We start from the raw sequence: 17,662 nt of genomic DNA, 5'->3' as shown, positions 1-17,662 counted from the left end.
TAGCCAGAAGAGTTTATGGAGGTCGCCTCATCAAGGCAGTTCCCAGCTGGGTCTGTCTCACCGGGGGTCCAGTAGTGTTTCCCTGATTCTAGAACTCACACTTGGATTTATCCCGCAACTGAAATGCTCGGTGACTGCAGGACCCTCTTCCTTCAGCTCCCAAGACCTACGCTACACGTTTGCCCCCGCAAATAATGAAATCACATTATGGAACATTCTCTCCCTTTAACGGCTTCCAAGAAAACAACACAAAACAACAATGTGCGTGGTGTAGGCCCTGCCTGGGCTGAGACCCGCATCATGGGGCAGGAACCCTAAACCGAACACAGCGAAGGGTTCCAGAGGGCGACTCTGTCTTACAAAATGGTCCTTTGCAAGGTCTCCGAAGAGCACAGCCTCCTTTCTACTCAAACGTATTGCACTGAAAAAAAAAAAAAAGAGCAAGGCCCACTGCATGTGACCGGCGGCCCCCAGATCCTCTCAGAAGCGGATCCATATCCCCGTCCCCTGCAAGCGAGGCTGGTCCTACCACTTTCCCGAACAATCCTGGGAGGCGCAGCCGCAATCCACCTGGCGTGTGGACTCCAATCTCAGAGACCTGCAGCCTCTGCCACCTGTTCCTGGAGAGCTCCTCTTGGAGCTGAGCCCACTGACCAGCAGTCTGACCCCCGGTCGAGCGGTCACACCGGGGAGGCCTGGGGAGGGACCGGGGACCCGCTGAGCCCACCTCTGCCCATCCCTTCCAGGGCTCCAGGCACGTGAGAGAAGGTTTCTTGGAACCTCCGGCCCAACCCAGCGGCCGGGTGACTTCAGCCCAACTCCACGTGGAACAGAAGAATGGCTCGGCCGTCGTGGCACAAGTTCCTGACCCGTAGATCGTGGGCGGGATATGACGGCTGGTGCTGGGTCAACTTATTACACAGCATCAGATATTCAAACTGGTACATCCCATGGCCCCTAGAGGACTCTGGCCATCTCCTGCCCTTTCCCTCACTACCAGCCTGTGTTACTGTACGAGGCAGGAGTCTAACTAGGCCCCTCGCTCCCCAAGATCCCAGGCACCTGTGAAAATAACACACCATCTCTCCCACGAGTGCATCTGCGATTTGGCACAGTCGACCTCAAGACACGTAGACCATCCAGGTGCGTCTACTCCGATCAGACACGAGCACGGAGCTTTCTCCGGCCGTTAGCAGAGCGTTAGCGGCTCTGAGAGCGGATGCACGAGAGGGACCCACGGCGCCTTCATTCCTTTGGAGCTGGGGGCAGTCCGCCTGCGGGGCCTGGGGAGCAGACTCGGGGGAACAACAGCAAACCCTGGCCAACAACCAGCAAGGAGACAGTGACGTCAGTCCTTCAACCACAATGACTTGAATCCTGCCCACAACCCGCATGAGTGTGGAAGCAGGTTCTGCCCCAGAACCCCCACCTCTTTACTTCTGCCTGTGACATACAAGGCAAGAGATCTAGCTAGCCCACGCCCGGACTCCCGACCCGAGGAAACTGAGACGCAGTAAATGCCTGTGGCTTTACGCCTCGAAGGTCGTGGTACTTTGTTACACGGCACGACCAAACTGACACGGCGTCTCTGGCCAACGCACTTCTCCACTCGCTTTCATCTTACTCTTTGATAACCTGATTCTTTTCGATTCTCTGATGGCTCTGACGGTTCATGATTTCATGGTTCTAGGTCATTCACCTGCCTGAGCCTCAGATTCCCAAGGTAAAGCACGGGCCTGACACTGGTCCCGTGGCAGCTCTAGTTGACGTGCCGGGTTTCAAGCCTTCCGTGCTGTACGCCCCGTCTCCTCTAGGGCTCCACCGCTACCCCAGCGCCGAGTTGGCGGTCACTAAATATCTGAGGAATGAAGGAATGGATGGATGCGTAAATGGAGATCTGGGACGGATATTAGTGCAAACGCTTGGACAAGAACAAAGGGCCATGCCCAGGTCGGAGAACGTTGGGCCCATCGTTATTTTCTCTGAGCCTTAGTGTTCTTACCTGTAAATGGGGAGACCAATCCTGGCTGCAGCTCCCAGGCAGGTTAGCACATGTAAGGATCAGAGGAAATCGTCGATGGAAAGCCCTCTGCAAAGTAAAGTAGCCTGTACATAAGGCGTTTGTCTCAGTTTACTTTGAAAGGTTAGGAATGTCCCCGAGCCTAATGGGGTAAATTTATTCTCTAATTATACCAGAAACCGAGTACCTTCCTGCTGTTACTTTGGCGGCTGCTGGCTAGCAGTCGGGCCACCTCTCAGCGGGACTGGTCCCTGCTGGGATACAAAGCCATTAGCACCTGCTTCAGCAGAAGGTGTTAGAAACTCAAGTCAGAGCAGACACGCTGAAGGATGAGGACCTGCTGACGGGAGGGACACTGAGGCACCACACCACGCGCTCTGGGTCGCTGCCTCTTAACCTGGTGTAAAGCGCTCTCTTCCACGGCCCTGGACCAAGGAACCCAATCTCTTGAAAGACTCTAAGCAGAAGGGGTCCTGTGGCCAAGTAAGCTTGAAAAAAATAGATGTAACTGACCCCATCTCTCGTTATTATTTTTTTTTAATTTTTATTTATTTATGATAGTCACACACACACAGAGAGAGAGAGGCAGGGACACAGGCAGAGGGAGAAGCAGGCTCCATGCACCGGGAGCCCGGGTCTCCAGGATCGCGCCCTGGGCCAAAGGAAGGTGCCAAACCGCTGCGCCACCCAGGGATCCCAGTTTTTTTTTTTTTTTAATTCAACATTTTCTAAACTTTTTCAACCAAAGACATCACTTCCTCTCCCGCCGCCCATCACGGCATCCTATACGATTCACTTAGAGGAATTTATTTCTGCTCAGTTTCTACTGAGCGAGGGGACCCTGTATTCGCGGCGGCGAGGGGACTATTCTAATCCGAGGTTAGCGCCGTCCTCAGACGAGTGACATCAGTGTCGCGTGGGACTCAGGCACCATCCCAGGTCGACTGGATCATAAACCCGGCGGGTGGGGCCCAGCCGTCTAGGTGCAGAAAGCCCCCTGGGTGATCCCGACGCCCGTTCCGGCTTGAGAGCCACTGCATAGTGGATCCACAGAGCAGTGGGAAAGTCATGTCAACCCACGAAGAAACACTGACCCCTTTACACGTGGGGGAGGAACCCCGTTGATTCTCTAGCTCCAACCTCGAACGGCGGCTAGCCGGGAACACTTACTAAACCACGGCATTCTCATTTTTCCCCCTCCCAATAGCTATTCATCAGCAAAGCGGTGACACACAAGTTCCACAGTCAGGTGTTCAATTCCCCCACCGTGTCACGTCAACGTATGGGTCTAACCTTATTCACTAACAAGACGAACCCGCTGAGAGTTCACGTTACACGTTAGTTGACCACCTACTGTATGCTAAGACCACGGCAGGTACATCCTGGGTCATCTCTCCAATACCTTGGTGAGGAAAGTCCTGTTATTTATCCTCATTTCACAGATGATGGCACTTAGAGGACCGGAAGACACTTAGCACACAGCTCACCAGGCTCTAACGCCAGACTGTCTGGTTCCAAAGCCCAAGCACTCGTGGTTTTCTTTTTTGTTTTGTTTTGTTTTGTATTTTTTTTTCCCCTTGCACTCTCTGTTTTCTGATTTCCCATTCCGGATGAAATGAATCTTCCAGTCAATGCTTTATATGTCATTTTCTGGAATAGAAAGCCATTCTCCCCCCGCCCCCTTCCGCCAAGCGCAAAGCATCGTCATCCTGCAGCTTCCACCCTAGGGCTCCCTCATCAAGCACCGTATCTATCGCTGCAGGCCGGGCAGCTCTATCCGTCCCTGGGAGGTGGGGGGGAGGCACCGGTCACTGCCCTCGTGGAATATGTGGTCAAGACAGGGAAGTCTGGGATGAGACACGCAATTGCGGATGTGCCAATTGTTCGGAAAAAAGCTGGATGTAGTGGAGACACCCTGCAGGGCACTGCAAAGTGCAAAGTGGCCCCGCGTGTCAGGGCAAGCGTCCCTAAGAAACGGGGGTGTGGCCTGAAAGTTAAAGGGCGAACAGATTAATCCGGGCAAAGAGGCAAGGGGATTCTCCAGTCTTCCCCAGGAGGAACCTATTTCTCTCCCTTCTCGCCTCTACTGCGACTCGGACTCTGTTTCTACGACGGGAACCACAATAGAATCTACTCTGCAGGCTTGTCCTAAGGGTTCAACGAGCCAATATCCGAAAGGCACTTAAACCTGTGCCCGGCACCTGTGTTAACTGCTATTATCGTTATTTATTTTTTTCTTACTGTAGGACCCTGTGCACGCTGCTCCACCGAGAGGGGCAAGTTAGGAGGACTAAGAGCTTCTCTCTCGGGACCAGCTCCCGGGGTTGACCTCCGAGCGAGCGACTCGCCACACAGCGGACACGTCCCTCCCGTCAGGTAGACGTGGGGTCATCATCAGATGCTCACGACAGGTTGGTTATGCTCCCACGAAGCCCACACGCGTCTCTTCCCTCCAAGGAAAGAGCACACTTGTTCCCACATCTGCTTGTGCCAGTTGCATTTGCCATTATTATATCATGGAAGTAAAAGTCAAATAAATCAATTAAACACGAGCTGTCTTTTTCTGTGGAAACTAATTTGAATTCCATGAACAGATTCTAGAAAGACATTTGCTGGAGGAAAAAAAAAAAATGTCATTGATTTAAATAAAGGGGAAGTACCTGAAAATGATTAGGACCGGGGCATGGAAATCTATAAACATTTAGATTGTTTCTTAAGAGTCTTTAAGCTGTTGCTCCACTTTGAATAAACTGAGGTTGGAAATGTTATACAATTATGGGTGTGGTTTAGGCAAGAAAGCCAGTAAAATGTCAAATAGAATATACCAGCATCCTCAGAAAAGATTCTGGCCCTACTTCAAAAGGCTGGCCGAGGAATATGCATGTATATATTTTAAGTTAAAATAAAATGTGTTTATATATGTGCGGCATGTATGTACATTTTAGGATTCCCTATTTTTAACTTTCTCAATTAACTGACAAATTATCGGTTCCTAATTTTGTCTGGTAAGGAAGGAACTGGGGGCCTTGACATTTTACCCTATGCCCAACGTGGCATAGACGTTCTTCTATTGATTTTCCAACGTCAATAGTTTATTGATTAGGTATTAGGTATTAGTTTTATCTCCAGCTTGCCGATGAGAAAAATGAAGCTCGGATACCTTGATACTGTGCCAAATTTGCATTGTTAGCTACTGTACCTTCTTCTTGGCCTATCGGACTCCGGAGCGTGAAGTCTTCGGTATCGTAAATCCCACTGCCTCTCTAGTATGTTGCCACGTGTGGTTGGGCTCACGCTTGGTCTTCTTGGGTGGAAATACGCATTTCTTGCAGGCAGAACCAGCGTCCTCATCCAACACCGAGGGTTTGCCACCCGCGTGCTGATGATTACATCAGTGTCACATGTGCATATTTCGTTATAAGTCACGAGGGGCTTCCACACGTATCCTATAAATTGACCGGGACGTCGACTCTACAGGGTAGCTAGTCTCATCATCCTGGTCGTACAGATGAGGAAACGGAGTGTTGGGGCAGGTTTAGAGATTTGTGGAGGTCACACATCTAATAAGTGGCGGAGCAGAGACTGTCAGCCTAATAAACTGAACCTGACTCCTGTTCAATACAATATGAGAAGTCCCGTCCTTCCGCCCCACGGCGGGAGCCTATGGAGATGAAATCCAGAGGCAAGTAAGCACAGGGCTCAGAGAGAAGAATCAAAACCACTGTGGATACCGAGGGTCATCGTCCTAAAGCTAACGATTATCTTGGGCGCCAGGATCTTTCCATAGATACCAATTAAACACCGTGTGGAGCAGGAAATATGTGAAAAGCTGACATGGGTTCAGAAGCTGCGGCCCTAGGGTTCGAGCCTGAGGTGGACGCCCCCAAGAGATTTTCATCTCAACAACGCGTAATTACAGTGTGCGTGGTGAAGGCCCGGGCTGCCGGGTCAAGGCCACGCGGCGATGGATGAGACGTAAAAATAAGCCAAAGACCCAGAGTCACCGGAAAATGCCAATGATTACGCCGCCCGCCCTCAAGTGAAAGTGCCACGGATCCGCTCTGCCTTGCAGCATATTCGATGACCTCTCTAAAAGTCAGGAGACAGCACGCAGGGAAGAGCCAGCCAACCCCACTGGCATTAAGGACCTACTCAGTGCTGCCGACTTTTCTCCACCTCATTCCATTTCATAGATTCTGGCAAATGCCTATGTTTGTCCTCCTTTGTTTCTTTTTTTTTTGTCTTCAATACTGTACGTTTCACAGAGTCGCATGTGTCGCAAGAGACACTTGGAGGATTTGGATCCAGGGCAGCCCAAGACACGCTCCCTCGGCAGTTTCCATCTGACCACGCTGCTGGCGCTGCCACAGTCCGAGGGCCTCAGGTTTGATCCTGGCGTAGTTACCAAGCCCCCGAGAGACCCTACACAAGTCACTTAACGCCCTGTGGCTTCCGTTTCTTCACTTACGAACGGGGGGCGGGGGGGACGGGGGACATTCTAACCATGCGCGGTATGCGTGGAAAAATCCTTGAATCTATTATGTGGCGACGGGATGCAATTGTAAGATATCACGTCGCCGTGCCTCTGGGAACCCGGGCCAAGCAGAAAATAATTCACGTGTCCATTCAGTGAGCAATGTGTTCTGAACAGCCACTGTGTGCCGATTACCATGCTGGGAGGTTAGGACGGTAGAGCGGTCCAGGGGCGCCTGGGGGGGCTCAGCGTTCAGCATCTGCCTTGGGCTCAGGGCATGACCCCGGGGTCCTGGGATCGGGCCCCACGTCGGGCTCCCCGCAGGGAGCCTGCTTCTCCCTCTGCCTGTGTCTCTGCCTCTCTCTGTGTGTCTCTCATGAATGAATAAATACAATCTTTAAAAAAATAAATAAATAAAACGACGTGGTCCAGGACATGGGCACAGACACATGCCCAGGGCTGACGGTCGCACAGCTTTCAGCGCAAGGAACACAGCCCTTGGGGCAGAGATCTGAAGGGCGCAGAGACGCTAGTGTGGCCAAGGGAAAGGAAGCCCCGCCCATTCCAGGCAGAGGGCACGGCCCGTGCGGAGCGCCGTGGAGCGGGACGACTCTTGGTACTTAGGGGAGGATGGGGGCGGGGTTGGGCTGTGAGGGCCGAGAAGCGACGGGCAGCGGGCAGGGAAGAGGTGGGCAGCCCCGCGGGCTCCTTGGAGATACTGCGCTTGCTCCTGAGGCCGGGGTCAGTCACCGAAGGCTGAGCGGGGAGGCCACAGGCCGGGGGGTGGTGGCCTCCACCTCGGGGGGGGTTCTGACCTCCTCGAGGTGCACAGATGGCAAAGTGGGCGCAGCAGATTCTGGGAGACACGGTTACAAGGCCACTGTCGTCTAGGGCGAGAGATCGTGGTTTGAACTACCGGCTGCTCATTCAGATTGACTAAGGTTTAACTGCCGGCGCGACACCCTTTGGGAGCTGAACTGTCATTGTCTCAGTCTCTCCCAGGGATACGTCTCCTACAGCCCGGCAAGACCTCGTGGGCACTGAGTCTGGTTGTTTTAAAGGAAAAAAAGATCCCCCTATTTTCCCAAGTGAGCACTGAGTCAGAATTCCCATAAAGAAAAAGGGGACGGAGCCGCTCGGCACCCGGGCTGCGTCGGCCCCGGCAAGGCCCAGGTTTTGCAGCCGGTGTTCTCCGGAGCACCTGCTACAGACCAATTCTGGTTTACGGGGGCCACGACTCGAACTCGGGTCCTCTGGTTCAAAGCCAGTCTGTCCTGGAAAGTTTGTCCTTCTCAGAAGCACACCCTGACCCTAAATAACGATGTTTTGAGGACAAAGGCCCTGTTGCTTATTTCTCTGGGTGCCTCCCAGCGCCTGGCGTTGGGCTGGGAGGCCGGGTCAGTCAGTCGGCGTTTGTGGGCCTGCACAGAAGCCTGCCGAACTCAGCCTGGCCGGGCTGACCTGCTGGGCCTCCGTCGACTCCCTCTCCCCTCCTTCCCTCCTTTCCTTCCTACCTCCCGTGCCCCTTTTTCCCGTTTCTTCCTCCCTCTCCCCATTCCTGTGTCCTCCTCCCCTTCTCTGCAAGGAGCGTGGGGTGATTTCCATCACCGTGCAGTGAGTAGCTAGGCAGGCGGTGTGAACGCCCTGGGCCATCGCCTCGGGAACAGGGACACGAGCCTAAAGGCTACAGGAGAGGAGCACGGGGCGGGAATCCTGCCTCTTCCCCGCAGGGTGATTTTCAGCAGGTCAGTCCACATCTCTGTACCTTAACTTCCCTGCTCGTAAAATGGGAGGACTCAGTGCTGCCAGAGCAGGTGGTCGTGGTGCTGCAGTGGGTGACGGTGTGCCTGGTGCAGCCCTGCCCGGAACCCGAGCCCCTCTGGTGTGCCTGCCTGGGCTCTGGAGCCGAGGACTCGGGGCCCCGCAGGACCGCAGCACCAGCCCCTTCCTACATCCCAGCCTATGAAATTCTCATCTGGCTCCACCGCCACCCCCACGACCTGAATGTGCAACCCTGCTCTGGCATCGCCATCCGCACACGGGGTGCCCCAAGCAAGCACGGCTGCCGGTCTCTGCTGCCGCACAGGGCTCGGGGCCCGCACCTGCCCAGCGAGACAACTGCAGTCCTGCCACTCACCTGCCCTGTGACCTCGGGCAAGCTAATCACACGTGTGCCCCCTAGTTCCCGCTGATGTCTGGGAGTCTGATCCAGCGGCCTCAAGTTTGTGCAGAGAGGTCGAGGGCTGGATGACGTATATGCACACAGAGGACTGACGAGGACTAGTGGGCGTGGGTACGTGGGCATCCCAGCCTGGCAAGTCGGTCCTCTGTGCTCATTTACCTGCTGGGTACCGGGGGGGGGGGGGGGGGCGCGCAGAAACCCGGCTCCGCGTGGATCCCTGAGGGAACACACACATGTGGATAGAGGTGCACAGACACACGTACACGGGCGCCACGCACACACCTGTGCCATGTACACATATCGTCGTTACCAACACTTGGACTCTCTGAGTTGCCACAGGCCAAGACCTTACAGGCCAAATGTCAGCGCCTGGTAAAATGACAATAAGGAAAATAGCCGGGCAGCCCAGGTGGCTCAGCAGTTTAGTGCCACCTTCGGCCCAGGGCGTGACCCCGGGGTCCCGGGATTGAGTCCTGCGTCGGGCTCCTTGCATGGAGCCTGCTTCTCCCTCTGCCTGGGTCTCTGCCTCTCTCTCTCTCTCTCTCTCTCTCTCTCTCGGTCTCATGAATGAATAAATAAAAAAAACTAAAAATCTTTAAGGAAAATAGCTGACGTGTGCGGCGTGTTTTCCGTGTGCCGGACACTGTCCTAAGCATTTTATGTGCATTAAGGCCTTTAATCCTCGAAACACTATCATAAGCCCCGTGTTACCCAGGAGAAAAATTGAGTCTCAGAGCCGGTGAGGACTTCCCCAGGGTTACAGGATAAGCCGCGGACACAGCTGGGACTTGAACCCAGGTAGCTGGGCTCCAGAACCTTCACCTTGGCCAGCCCTCCTGCTGGCTACAACGGCGGCTCAGTGGGAGGCTGTTAGGGCTTGTACGGGCCTTATGGCCCTGCACGTCAGACGGTCACGTCTAGCTCCACGTGCACCCACCCTATCCCGTGGCACCTAACCCCCAGGAATGATTCCAGTCCTGGCAGGTGCCGCTCTCTCCGGAGACCCACGCCTCCCAGTACTCACGCCCCTGAATCCGCGCTGCACTTTGGCCACTAAAACACAGTGGAAGTGACGCTGTCTGACCTCCAGGGCCAAGATCTATGAAGTCCTCGGCTGTCACGCTGGGGAAGCCCTGGCCCCGTGGACGGGGTGCATGGGCGGGCTGCCGGGCAGTGCCAGCCGAGCTCCCAGCCCAGAGCCGGCGGTTCGCCAGCCGTGGGAGGGAGAGCTGAGCCCAGCCCCGGCCAGCCTGACTGACCCCGGCCGTGCCCCGTAACGACCTACAGATTCAGGGGAGGTTGTCAGAAAGTGCAGCTTTGAGCCACGAAGTCTTGGGCTGAGTTTGTTGGCAGCAGTCGATGGCCAGAAGGCCCCTTTGCTTCCCAGCCCACTGTTAGGGTTTCGGGATGCCTCAAACTGAGCTACGAATGGGCGTCCGGGGGGCTCAGCGGTTGAGCCCCTGCCTTTGGCTCAGGGTCCTGGGGTTGAGCCCTGCATCAGGCTCCCTGCTGTGGGAGGGGGGGGTCTGCTTCTCCCTCTCCCTATGCACGTGCATGCTCTCTCTCTCTCTCTCTCTCTCTCTAATAAATAAATACATCTTTAAAAATAACCTGAGCTCCAATTATCTAGATTTGAATTACCACTTAATTTTATAGGCAAACACCCCTCTGAAGTAACAATAAAATAATTAACATTTATTGACCTTGGGCGTGTGATTAGACTCCCTGCACCTCAGTTCCTTTACCTGTAAAATAGGAACCGTAAGACGGCACAGGAACCTCGTTCATGCCGTTCCGGCGAGGAGCAAGTGAGCTACCTCGCCTGGCCTGGGGATTACGCAGATACAGTGGCAGCGCCTCCTTCTCCCCCCCCCCCCGCCCCCCCCCCCAGCCCTCTGTTAACTGAGTCAGGCATTGCTTTTTTTTTTTCTTTTCAAATTTTAAAAACTTAGTCTTGGGGGCACCTGGGAAGCTCAGGGATTGAGCGTCCACCTTGGGCTCAGGGCGTGACCCCGGGGTCCTGGGATCAAGTCTTGCATCGGGCTCCCTGCAGGGAGCCTGCTTGTCCCTCTGCCTGTGTCTCTGCCTCTCTCATGAATAAATAAATAAAATATTTTAAAAATAATTTAAGATCTTAGTCCTCACACTTCACATGAAGGCAAGTGTTATTGCCACGTCTGCAGGTCCAGTGGCAGCGGGACCTTTGCAGCCTGATGGCCCACAGGGATGGGGAACCCTGTGGACACCTGCACCCGGGGTAGGGAGGGGATGCACCGAAGGACCCCAGCTGGCCAGTGCAAGACACGGTCTGAATGCAGCGCCCTGACTGGGGCTGGGGCTCCCCCATCGCTGTTTCTGTTCCCCCTTCCCTCCCGGCAATGCCTGTAGGGCCGCCCTCCTTCTGGAACCCTCCAGGCCTGACTGACGGCACCCTGCGATCTGCACCTGGACGCTCTTGTCCCCTTTCATAAATGCGTCTGTCTACACTGTTCATGGGGCCTCGGACCTTCGGCTCCTCCCCCTGAGGTTGATGACCAGCAAAATTGACAGATGGACCCGTTTTAAAGTCTGGTCCCGGCCTAACACTACCCTTCCCCGCCCGGTTTGCATCCCGTGTGGCGAATCCTGGGGCGCACGGTCTCTTCACCGAAGGACGTGATTAAAAGCCACGTCTCTGCGGTTCTGGGCTGTTATACCCACCCCCCAGTTCCCATGTTCGAGCCCTCACGCTCGGGGCCTCAGAATGCGGCTCTATCCAGAGAGAGGGACTTTGAAGAGGTGATTAAGTCGAAATGAGGTCACTGAGGTCACTGAGGTGAGCCCCAAGCAGATGCACAGAGGGGATGCCCCGTGCGGACACGGGGGAGGCGGCCCCGCGGAACCAGGGGCGGGGGGGGGCGACCCTTCACCGTGTTCATTTCCGAGTCCCCCACCCTGCCCGGCGCAGGGCACGCGACGGAGGCCCAGGTGGGGTCCAGGCAGGCGCTCACGGGGGCGGTTTGTCACCTGCTGCAGGTGGCACGGAAGCCGTCCTGTGACCGCACCACCTTGCTAGGTCCTGCTCCTACGGCACTGAAACGAGGGAGCAAGCAGCAGAGCAAATCCTGTTCGGCTCACAGAGTGATGATCACAGACCGGGCGCAGAGCAACGGGCCGAGAGTTGGCAGGAGTGGGAGAAGCGGAGATGAGCGCAGCCCAGCATGCACAAGGAGGAGCAGCAGGGAAGACGGGCAGGGAACGGGGACTTAGAGGAGGGGGCCTCTGTGCTGGCCGCAGCCATCAGGAAAGGCTTCACGGAGGAGGTGGCATTTGATCTGAGTCTGGAAAAATGGGAGGAAAACAGGTGGGTGCATGGAGGTGGCAGGGGTGAGGGGCGTGCTTGGAGAGCGGCACGGGCCCGAGGGGTGATGGAGAACCCGTATGTAGACTCGTGGAGCCGGGGACCTCGCACGTCGGGGCTTCCAGCCTCAGCACCACCGACTTGGAGAAGGGTAACTCTGTGGTGGGGACGGCCCTGTGCAAAAGGACGCCCACGGCCACCACGAGGCTCACAATGTCCCTGGACAGTTGTAGATGTTCCCTGGGGGCTCGGTCACGTCCAGGTGGGGACTGCGGATGTGCCCCACAGCTCTGGACCATGGCCTAACCCCTCGGAGCTCGTTCTTTGATCTGCACAACAGGGCCCACAACCGTGCGTGTATACGCGTGGCCCACGGCGGAGCTGTTAAGTCGATGGGACTTAGCCTCACTCTTTTCCTTATTTTTTTGAAAGACGCATCTATTTATATTTGGGAGAGAGAGAAAGGGAGCGAGCAAGGAAACGTCCCCCGTGGGCCCCGACCAGGCGCTGGAGGGAGCAAAGGTCCGAGCAGGCTCCTGCGGGGTGCAGGGCTCCAGGACGAGGATGCGGGGCTGGGTCTCAAGAGCCACCAGGCCAGGCCCGGGGCTGAGACCGAGAGTCGGACGCTCAACCCACTGAGCTGCCGGGCGCCCCTTAGCCGGACTCTTCTCTCCCGGTGAAGTGGAGCACGACCCCCTGCACGTGGAACGCACAGAGGCGCAGCTGTGCTGGCTGGAGCAGGTGCACGGCCCCCAAGCCTGCCTCCTGCTGGCTCGAGCCGCCTGGGGGGGGGGGCAGACGCACCCCTACAGACACGCCGGGGGAACCGGGTCTGAACAGCCTGGATTTGAATCCTGGCTCCTTCCTGATGGTTCCAGAGGGAGCAAATCAACCCTAAGATCTGTGAAGAGCAGGTGCTTCTGTCCTGCGAGCCCAGAGCGGGGCCAGCGAGGCCTCCGGGCCTTGAAGGAGGCTCCCGGCCTCCGGGGAGAGCCCTGCACCCACACACCAGCCACGCAGTGTCTCCTTCAAGTTTTCATGGCCTGTCCCCTGTTTGCTTCCCTGACCCCAGGCTCTGGCCAGAGGCCCTTGATAGGGAGCGGACTGATTGCTTAACCCGGTTTCATCACCACTAAGACGAGGCTGCTAAAAACCCACTTGGTCGAGTGATTTTTAAATGAAATAGATAATACATCCGAAGCACCCAGCGTCGTGTCCCCCAGCAGTCAGGGCTACTGTGGGCTTCCCTCCCACAGGCCGAGGGCTCGGGCCGGGGGCAGAGGCCAAAAGTTCAGGGCATATTCAGGCAACGGGGAGACACCCGGGGCGCGTGGGGGGGCCCGAACCAGCAGCAGAGAAGCCAGAGAGGACGCAGGGAACGGGTGGTCTGGACCCCCAAGGCCCGGCCTGCGGCCCGCAGGTGCGCCCTCTGCCCGGGGGAGGGTAAGCGGGCGGCGGTGGGAGCCGGCGGGGCGCCGGGCGGGGGCGCACCTACCTCTCCCTAGGCAGCTGGTGGTTGGGGTTGTGGCGGCAGCGGATGCTGAGGCCGAACAGCTTGCGGGCCGTGCGCTGGATCTTTTGCCTCTGGGCCTCGGTGGCGCTCTGCAGGAGCTTGTAGCGGTTCTGCAGGTCCCAGTCGTTGCCCCAGTGCTGATGGATGCTGCCGATGGTCAGGAAGTGGTTGCTGGGCAGACGCTTCATAAAGGACTTAAACTCATCTGGCAAGAGAGACAAAGGCCGAGGAGAAGGGCTGAGCCGGGCGGCCCCTCCGAGCCACGTCCCGGCCGACCCACCTCCCGGCACCGCGGGCTGGCCAAGGAAACGTCCCCTGTGGGCCCCGACCAGGCGCCCAGGGGCCGCCGCCCTGCAGGGAGGCCCCCCCACCCCCGCCCCGCTTAACTCCACTCGCCCAGACCCCACCCTGCCTTCCCGGACTCCGGCATCCCAAGGCCGGCGGCATAAGGATGCCCACTACCATCCGGACTTGATATGGTCTTTGAATCAATTAACCCACATTTTTTATCCAGCTCAGCATTCAAGAACCCCAGCACGTGCCTTCAGGATAAGGGGAGCCCTAAATGCAGGTGTGATGGGAACTGTATTGGCCCATCCTGGACGACACGGTTGCCGCCCGAAGGACCAGAGCCCCCTGCAGGCGCCCACTGAGAACCCCAGGAGGGCAGGGAGGGCTGTAGAGGGGGCACCAACCTGACTGTCCCCTGGGCATCACCTGCAGGGGTGCCAGAGAGCTGAGGGGGGTCAAGCCCCCCTGTGCAATCCGGTCCTGCTGGAAGGTGTCCGGGTGCCCTTTCACGTCACATCCCATTTCGGGGATCAGCTCCAGAGATGGGGCGAAGTCTGGGGTCCCCGGGGTGACCTCGACATGACCTGCCTCGGTCTGTGATTCTGTATTTCAGAGTTTCGATATTGGCCGCAACTCGACATAAGGGCAGCTCTTCTGGTTGTGCATAGAGGGAAACTGAGGCGCAGAGCGGGGAAGTGATTCACTGAAGGTGCAAAGGCCTTCGAGGGACAAGAGGCAGGACTGAAACCCGAGCTGCTGCTTCTTTAATGTAATACTGACCCCGGCCACCCCCCTCCCCCACTATTGGGAAAAGAATTGGGAAGTTGATCCTATCGCAGGAAAAGAAAGCCAAGTAAACGCTCGGGCGGGGTGTACCTGCAGCCTAGTACCCCTTCCACTTGGGGTCACGAAACCACCAAGGGAATTCCAAGTCCGTTAGGCTCGGAGTAACTCACTTTAGCTTTAAAAATGCCTCCGTAGCTCTGGGTGGGCACGGCGCTCCGTGTCAAACCCCAACCCGCGTAAGAGAGCTCACGGCAGACGAGGAGGTGGGGGCTTTCAGCGCCTCCTTTCAGAGAAACCAGGACACGGAGAGGTCAGTCACCTTGCCGAGGCCCCACGGCCCGCATATGGCGGGGCCTCGGGCCAGGCCGCGAGTCTCACGCCCCTCCTGGCTTCACACACTTACTCTCAACCCGTGAAGCGGATGAGGGCAGTGGGAGGAAAATAAATAAGTACGGGGTGCGGAACGCAGGGATCTCCGGCTCCCAAGACGCTGCCGGCGCCTCGTTACCCACAGTCGGATGCACAGGACACCGACGGGCAACCTCAGCCCCCGAGCAGCCGTGCAATGCCTCAGTTTCCCCATCTGCCCATCAGGCATTCCCGCACTCCACGCCAACCCCGGGGGAGTGACGTCGCAGTGCAGATGCCTAAACAGTTCTTGACCTACATTCGGGACGCGCCCAGGGGATGGCTGGTTTATGGGGGAGCCGGCCGGAGGCAGGGGGCCGGCCCTAATGACTGCTCCGTGGGTGCCCACGCCCACCCCACGGAGGACACGGCCTCTCCTGGGAAGGCTCTCCTGACCTCGAAGGATGGGACAGTCATTCCGATGAACCTGGATCTCGCTCAGACGGGGCTTTATAATTTAAAAGACAAACTGACTTGATTTTCTTGACTTAAAGGAGAAGGGCCCCTCCCCACCAGGGAGACGTGGACGCCCGTGCCCGTGTAGTGTGCAACCTGGGCTGGCTCTGACCGCGGCCCCGACCACGAAGGAGTCATTGGTTCTTCCCTTTGGGCTGCTCACTGCTCCCTCCCGAGGCCGGGGGCTGAGCGAAGGGCAGGAAACTCCCCGTGCACCAGCCACACGTGCACCAGCCAGAGACGGGCGGTCTCGTCGGTGGGTAAAAGCATCCCCAGTGGCCCAGTGCGGGGGACCTGGAGCCACCGTGTGCTCTTGCGGGGAGACGGCACGTGCCGCGGAAGCTGCTCCTGTGGCCCCTTTGGCTATGCTGCACCCCCTCAGGTCTGTGTCCCCCCCCCCGCGCCCCGTCTACCCGCAGACAGTGGTTTCCCTTCCTTGGGCAAAGGCTGATGCGCTAACGAGCCCCCCACACAGCGTGGGTTCCCCTCTGCCTCCAAGCAATCCGGGGAACCTCGCCGCAAAGCATTTCACCAAGTGCTTCTTTCGTTCGAGGCCACGTAATGGTTGCAACAGGGACCATCTCTTCCGTGAGTCCCTGAGGTTTTACATGGACCGATGGGTGCGGCTTCACGGGCAGCCAGGGCTCCACTCGGGGCCCCGAGGGCAGGACGGCTCGGGCATCGTGGGCTCCCCAAGCTGGCGGGGGCTCCCCGTTCACGGAAACCAGTGGCTTTCAGGGCCCCTGGTGCGGCTCAGCTTTTACCTGCGGGGCACAGCGGCCCCAAGGTGCGATTTTGCTTGATCAAAGGGTTTCTCGGCTAAAAATTTAAACACATTCAAATGTGAAAACCACGAACACGTCCTCTCATTTATCAGATGAGGGAGCGGAGGCCTAGGGGTAAAGAAGACTTGACTGTCGCGAGCGCTGCCACGAGCTCTGGATTTGGAATCCGGGGATCCGTGACCGGCCCTGGTTACTAACTACGTGACCCTGGGGGAGACGCCGGGCCTCGGACCCCTCCCTCCTCTGTGGTGCGGTACTTGGGATAAATTTAAGGAATATTAATTTTAAAAGAAACGGCAACGCTCTCTGCCTCTGTCCGCCTCTGACCAGATACCCGAGCACGTATTAGAGGTGGGCGGCTGCTCGGGCCCTCTCCCTGGGAGTCTCAAGGCTTCCAAGCTCCTCGTGTCCGACCCCTCGAGGGGCTCTAGCTCCGTGAACGGTACCAGCGTCCATTCTAACCCACGTTCCTAATCAAGGCTCCCGGATCTCAACACCCATCTCTTCAACGCGGGCGGCCGGTGTGACACGGAGCCCTGGCTACGTGGCTGCTCCCCGTCTTGCCCAATGCACCATCGAGCTGACCACGTCGCTGTCCTGACCCTCCTGGGCCCCCGGGGATGCCCCCCGCCCCCCCCCCCAGCTGTCGTGTGCACACCTGCTGACTCCTGTGTCACAGGTGCTTCTCCTCTCAGCTGCTCTTCCCCAGCTTGCCTCTCCCGACCCGCCCGACCACGTTAACCTCCGCTCCCCACGCACCGAATGACCGTGCCGTAATTATCTGTACCGGTCGCCCCACTTGCGTGTGGCTTCCACGTTAACTGGAAGCTCCGGGGAGGCAGAGATCCAGCTTTGGCCCTCACTCACTGCCCGGCCCCGGGAGAATGACTTTCCTCCCCTGGAATTCATGACCACGCATTTTCTGAACCATGAAAAGCAGGAAATAGGCTAAGTACCTGCAAAGTGACTGTGAATCCTTGAGCTCTCTGTACCCGTACGGACATCTACCCGCATGTGTTCCATGGATGCGCCTGTGCATCCGTGCACGTGCACGCGTGTTGCTGATTCAGAGACAGGCGCTCACGCTCACGCTCACGCACACGCACACACACTCAGGACTCAATGCAAATACTTCTTTCTGCCTCTCCATCCTCCAGGGCCTACGTGGCGTTACTCTGTCTTCTGGGCTCAACAGAGACCATCCATCTTAGGACCACAAACTCGATCAGGGGGTTCATTATTCCACTCAGTGGAGACTGACTGGGTACTGACCCCACGACCGCGGCTAGGCCTGGCCCTGGTCCCCCCAAAGTGAAAGAGCTGGGGACACTGGATATCCCCTCACGGTGGCCCCGACTCCAGTTAGACAGTTGTCCCCTCGAGACGCGGCTCAGGGTCGCGGCTGCA

At 57.3% G+C, this 17,662-nt stretch overlaps 1 protein-coding gene across 2 annotated transcripts in view; it reads right to left on the bottom strand.

Moving 5' to 3' along the window:
• BRINP1 (BMP/retinoic acid inducible neural specific 1) overlaps positions 1-17,662 on the bottom strand; it is a 169,155-nt gene that overhangs the window by 11,131 nt on the left and 140,362 nt on the right. For both annotated transcript variants that reach the window (XM_026002841.2, XM_026002840.2), the window contains one exon: positions 13,512-13,734. In XM_026002841.2, coding sequence (XP_025858626.2) covers positions 13,512-13,734 — 223 coding nt within the window. The remainder of the gene's footprint in view (positions 1-13,511; positions 13,735-17,662) is intronic.

The sequence above is a fragment of the Vulpes vulpes genome, chromosome 12, assembly GCF_048418805.1.
Source record: "Vulpes vulpes isolate BD-2025 chromosome 12, VulVul3, whole genome shotgun sequence".
In the NCBI taxonomy this organism is placed as follows: Eukaryota; Metazoa; Chordata; class Mammalia; order Carnivora; family Canidae; genus Vulpes; species Vulpes vulpes.
The sequence above is the reverse complement of the archived record's forward strand: the minus strand, read 5'-3'. Positions and strand labels throughout refer to the sequence as shown.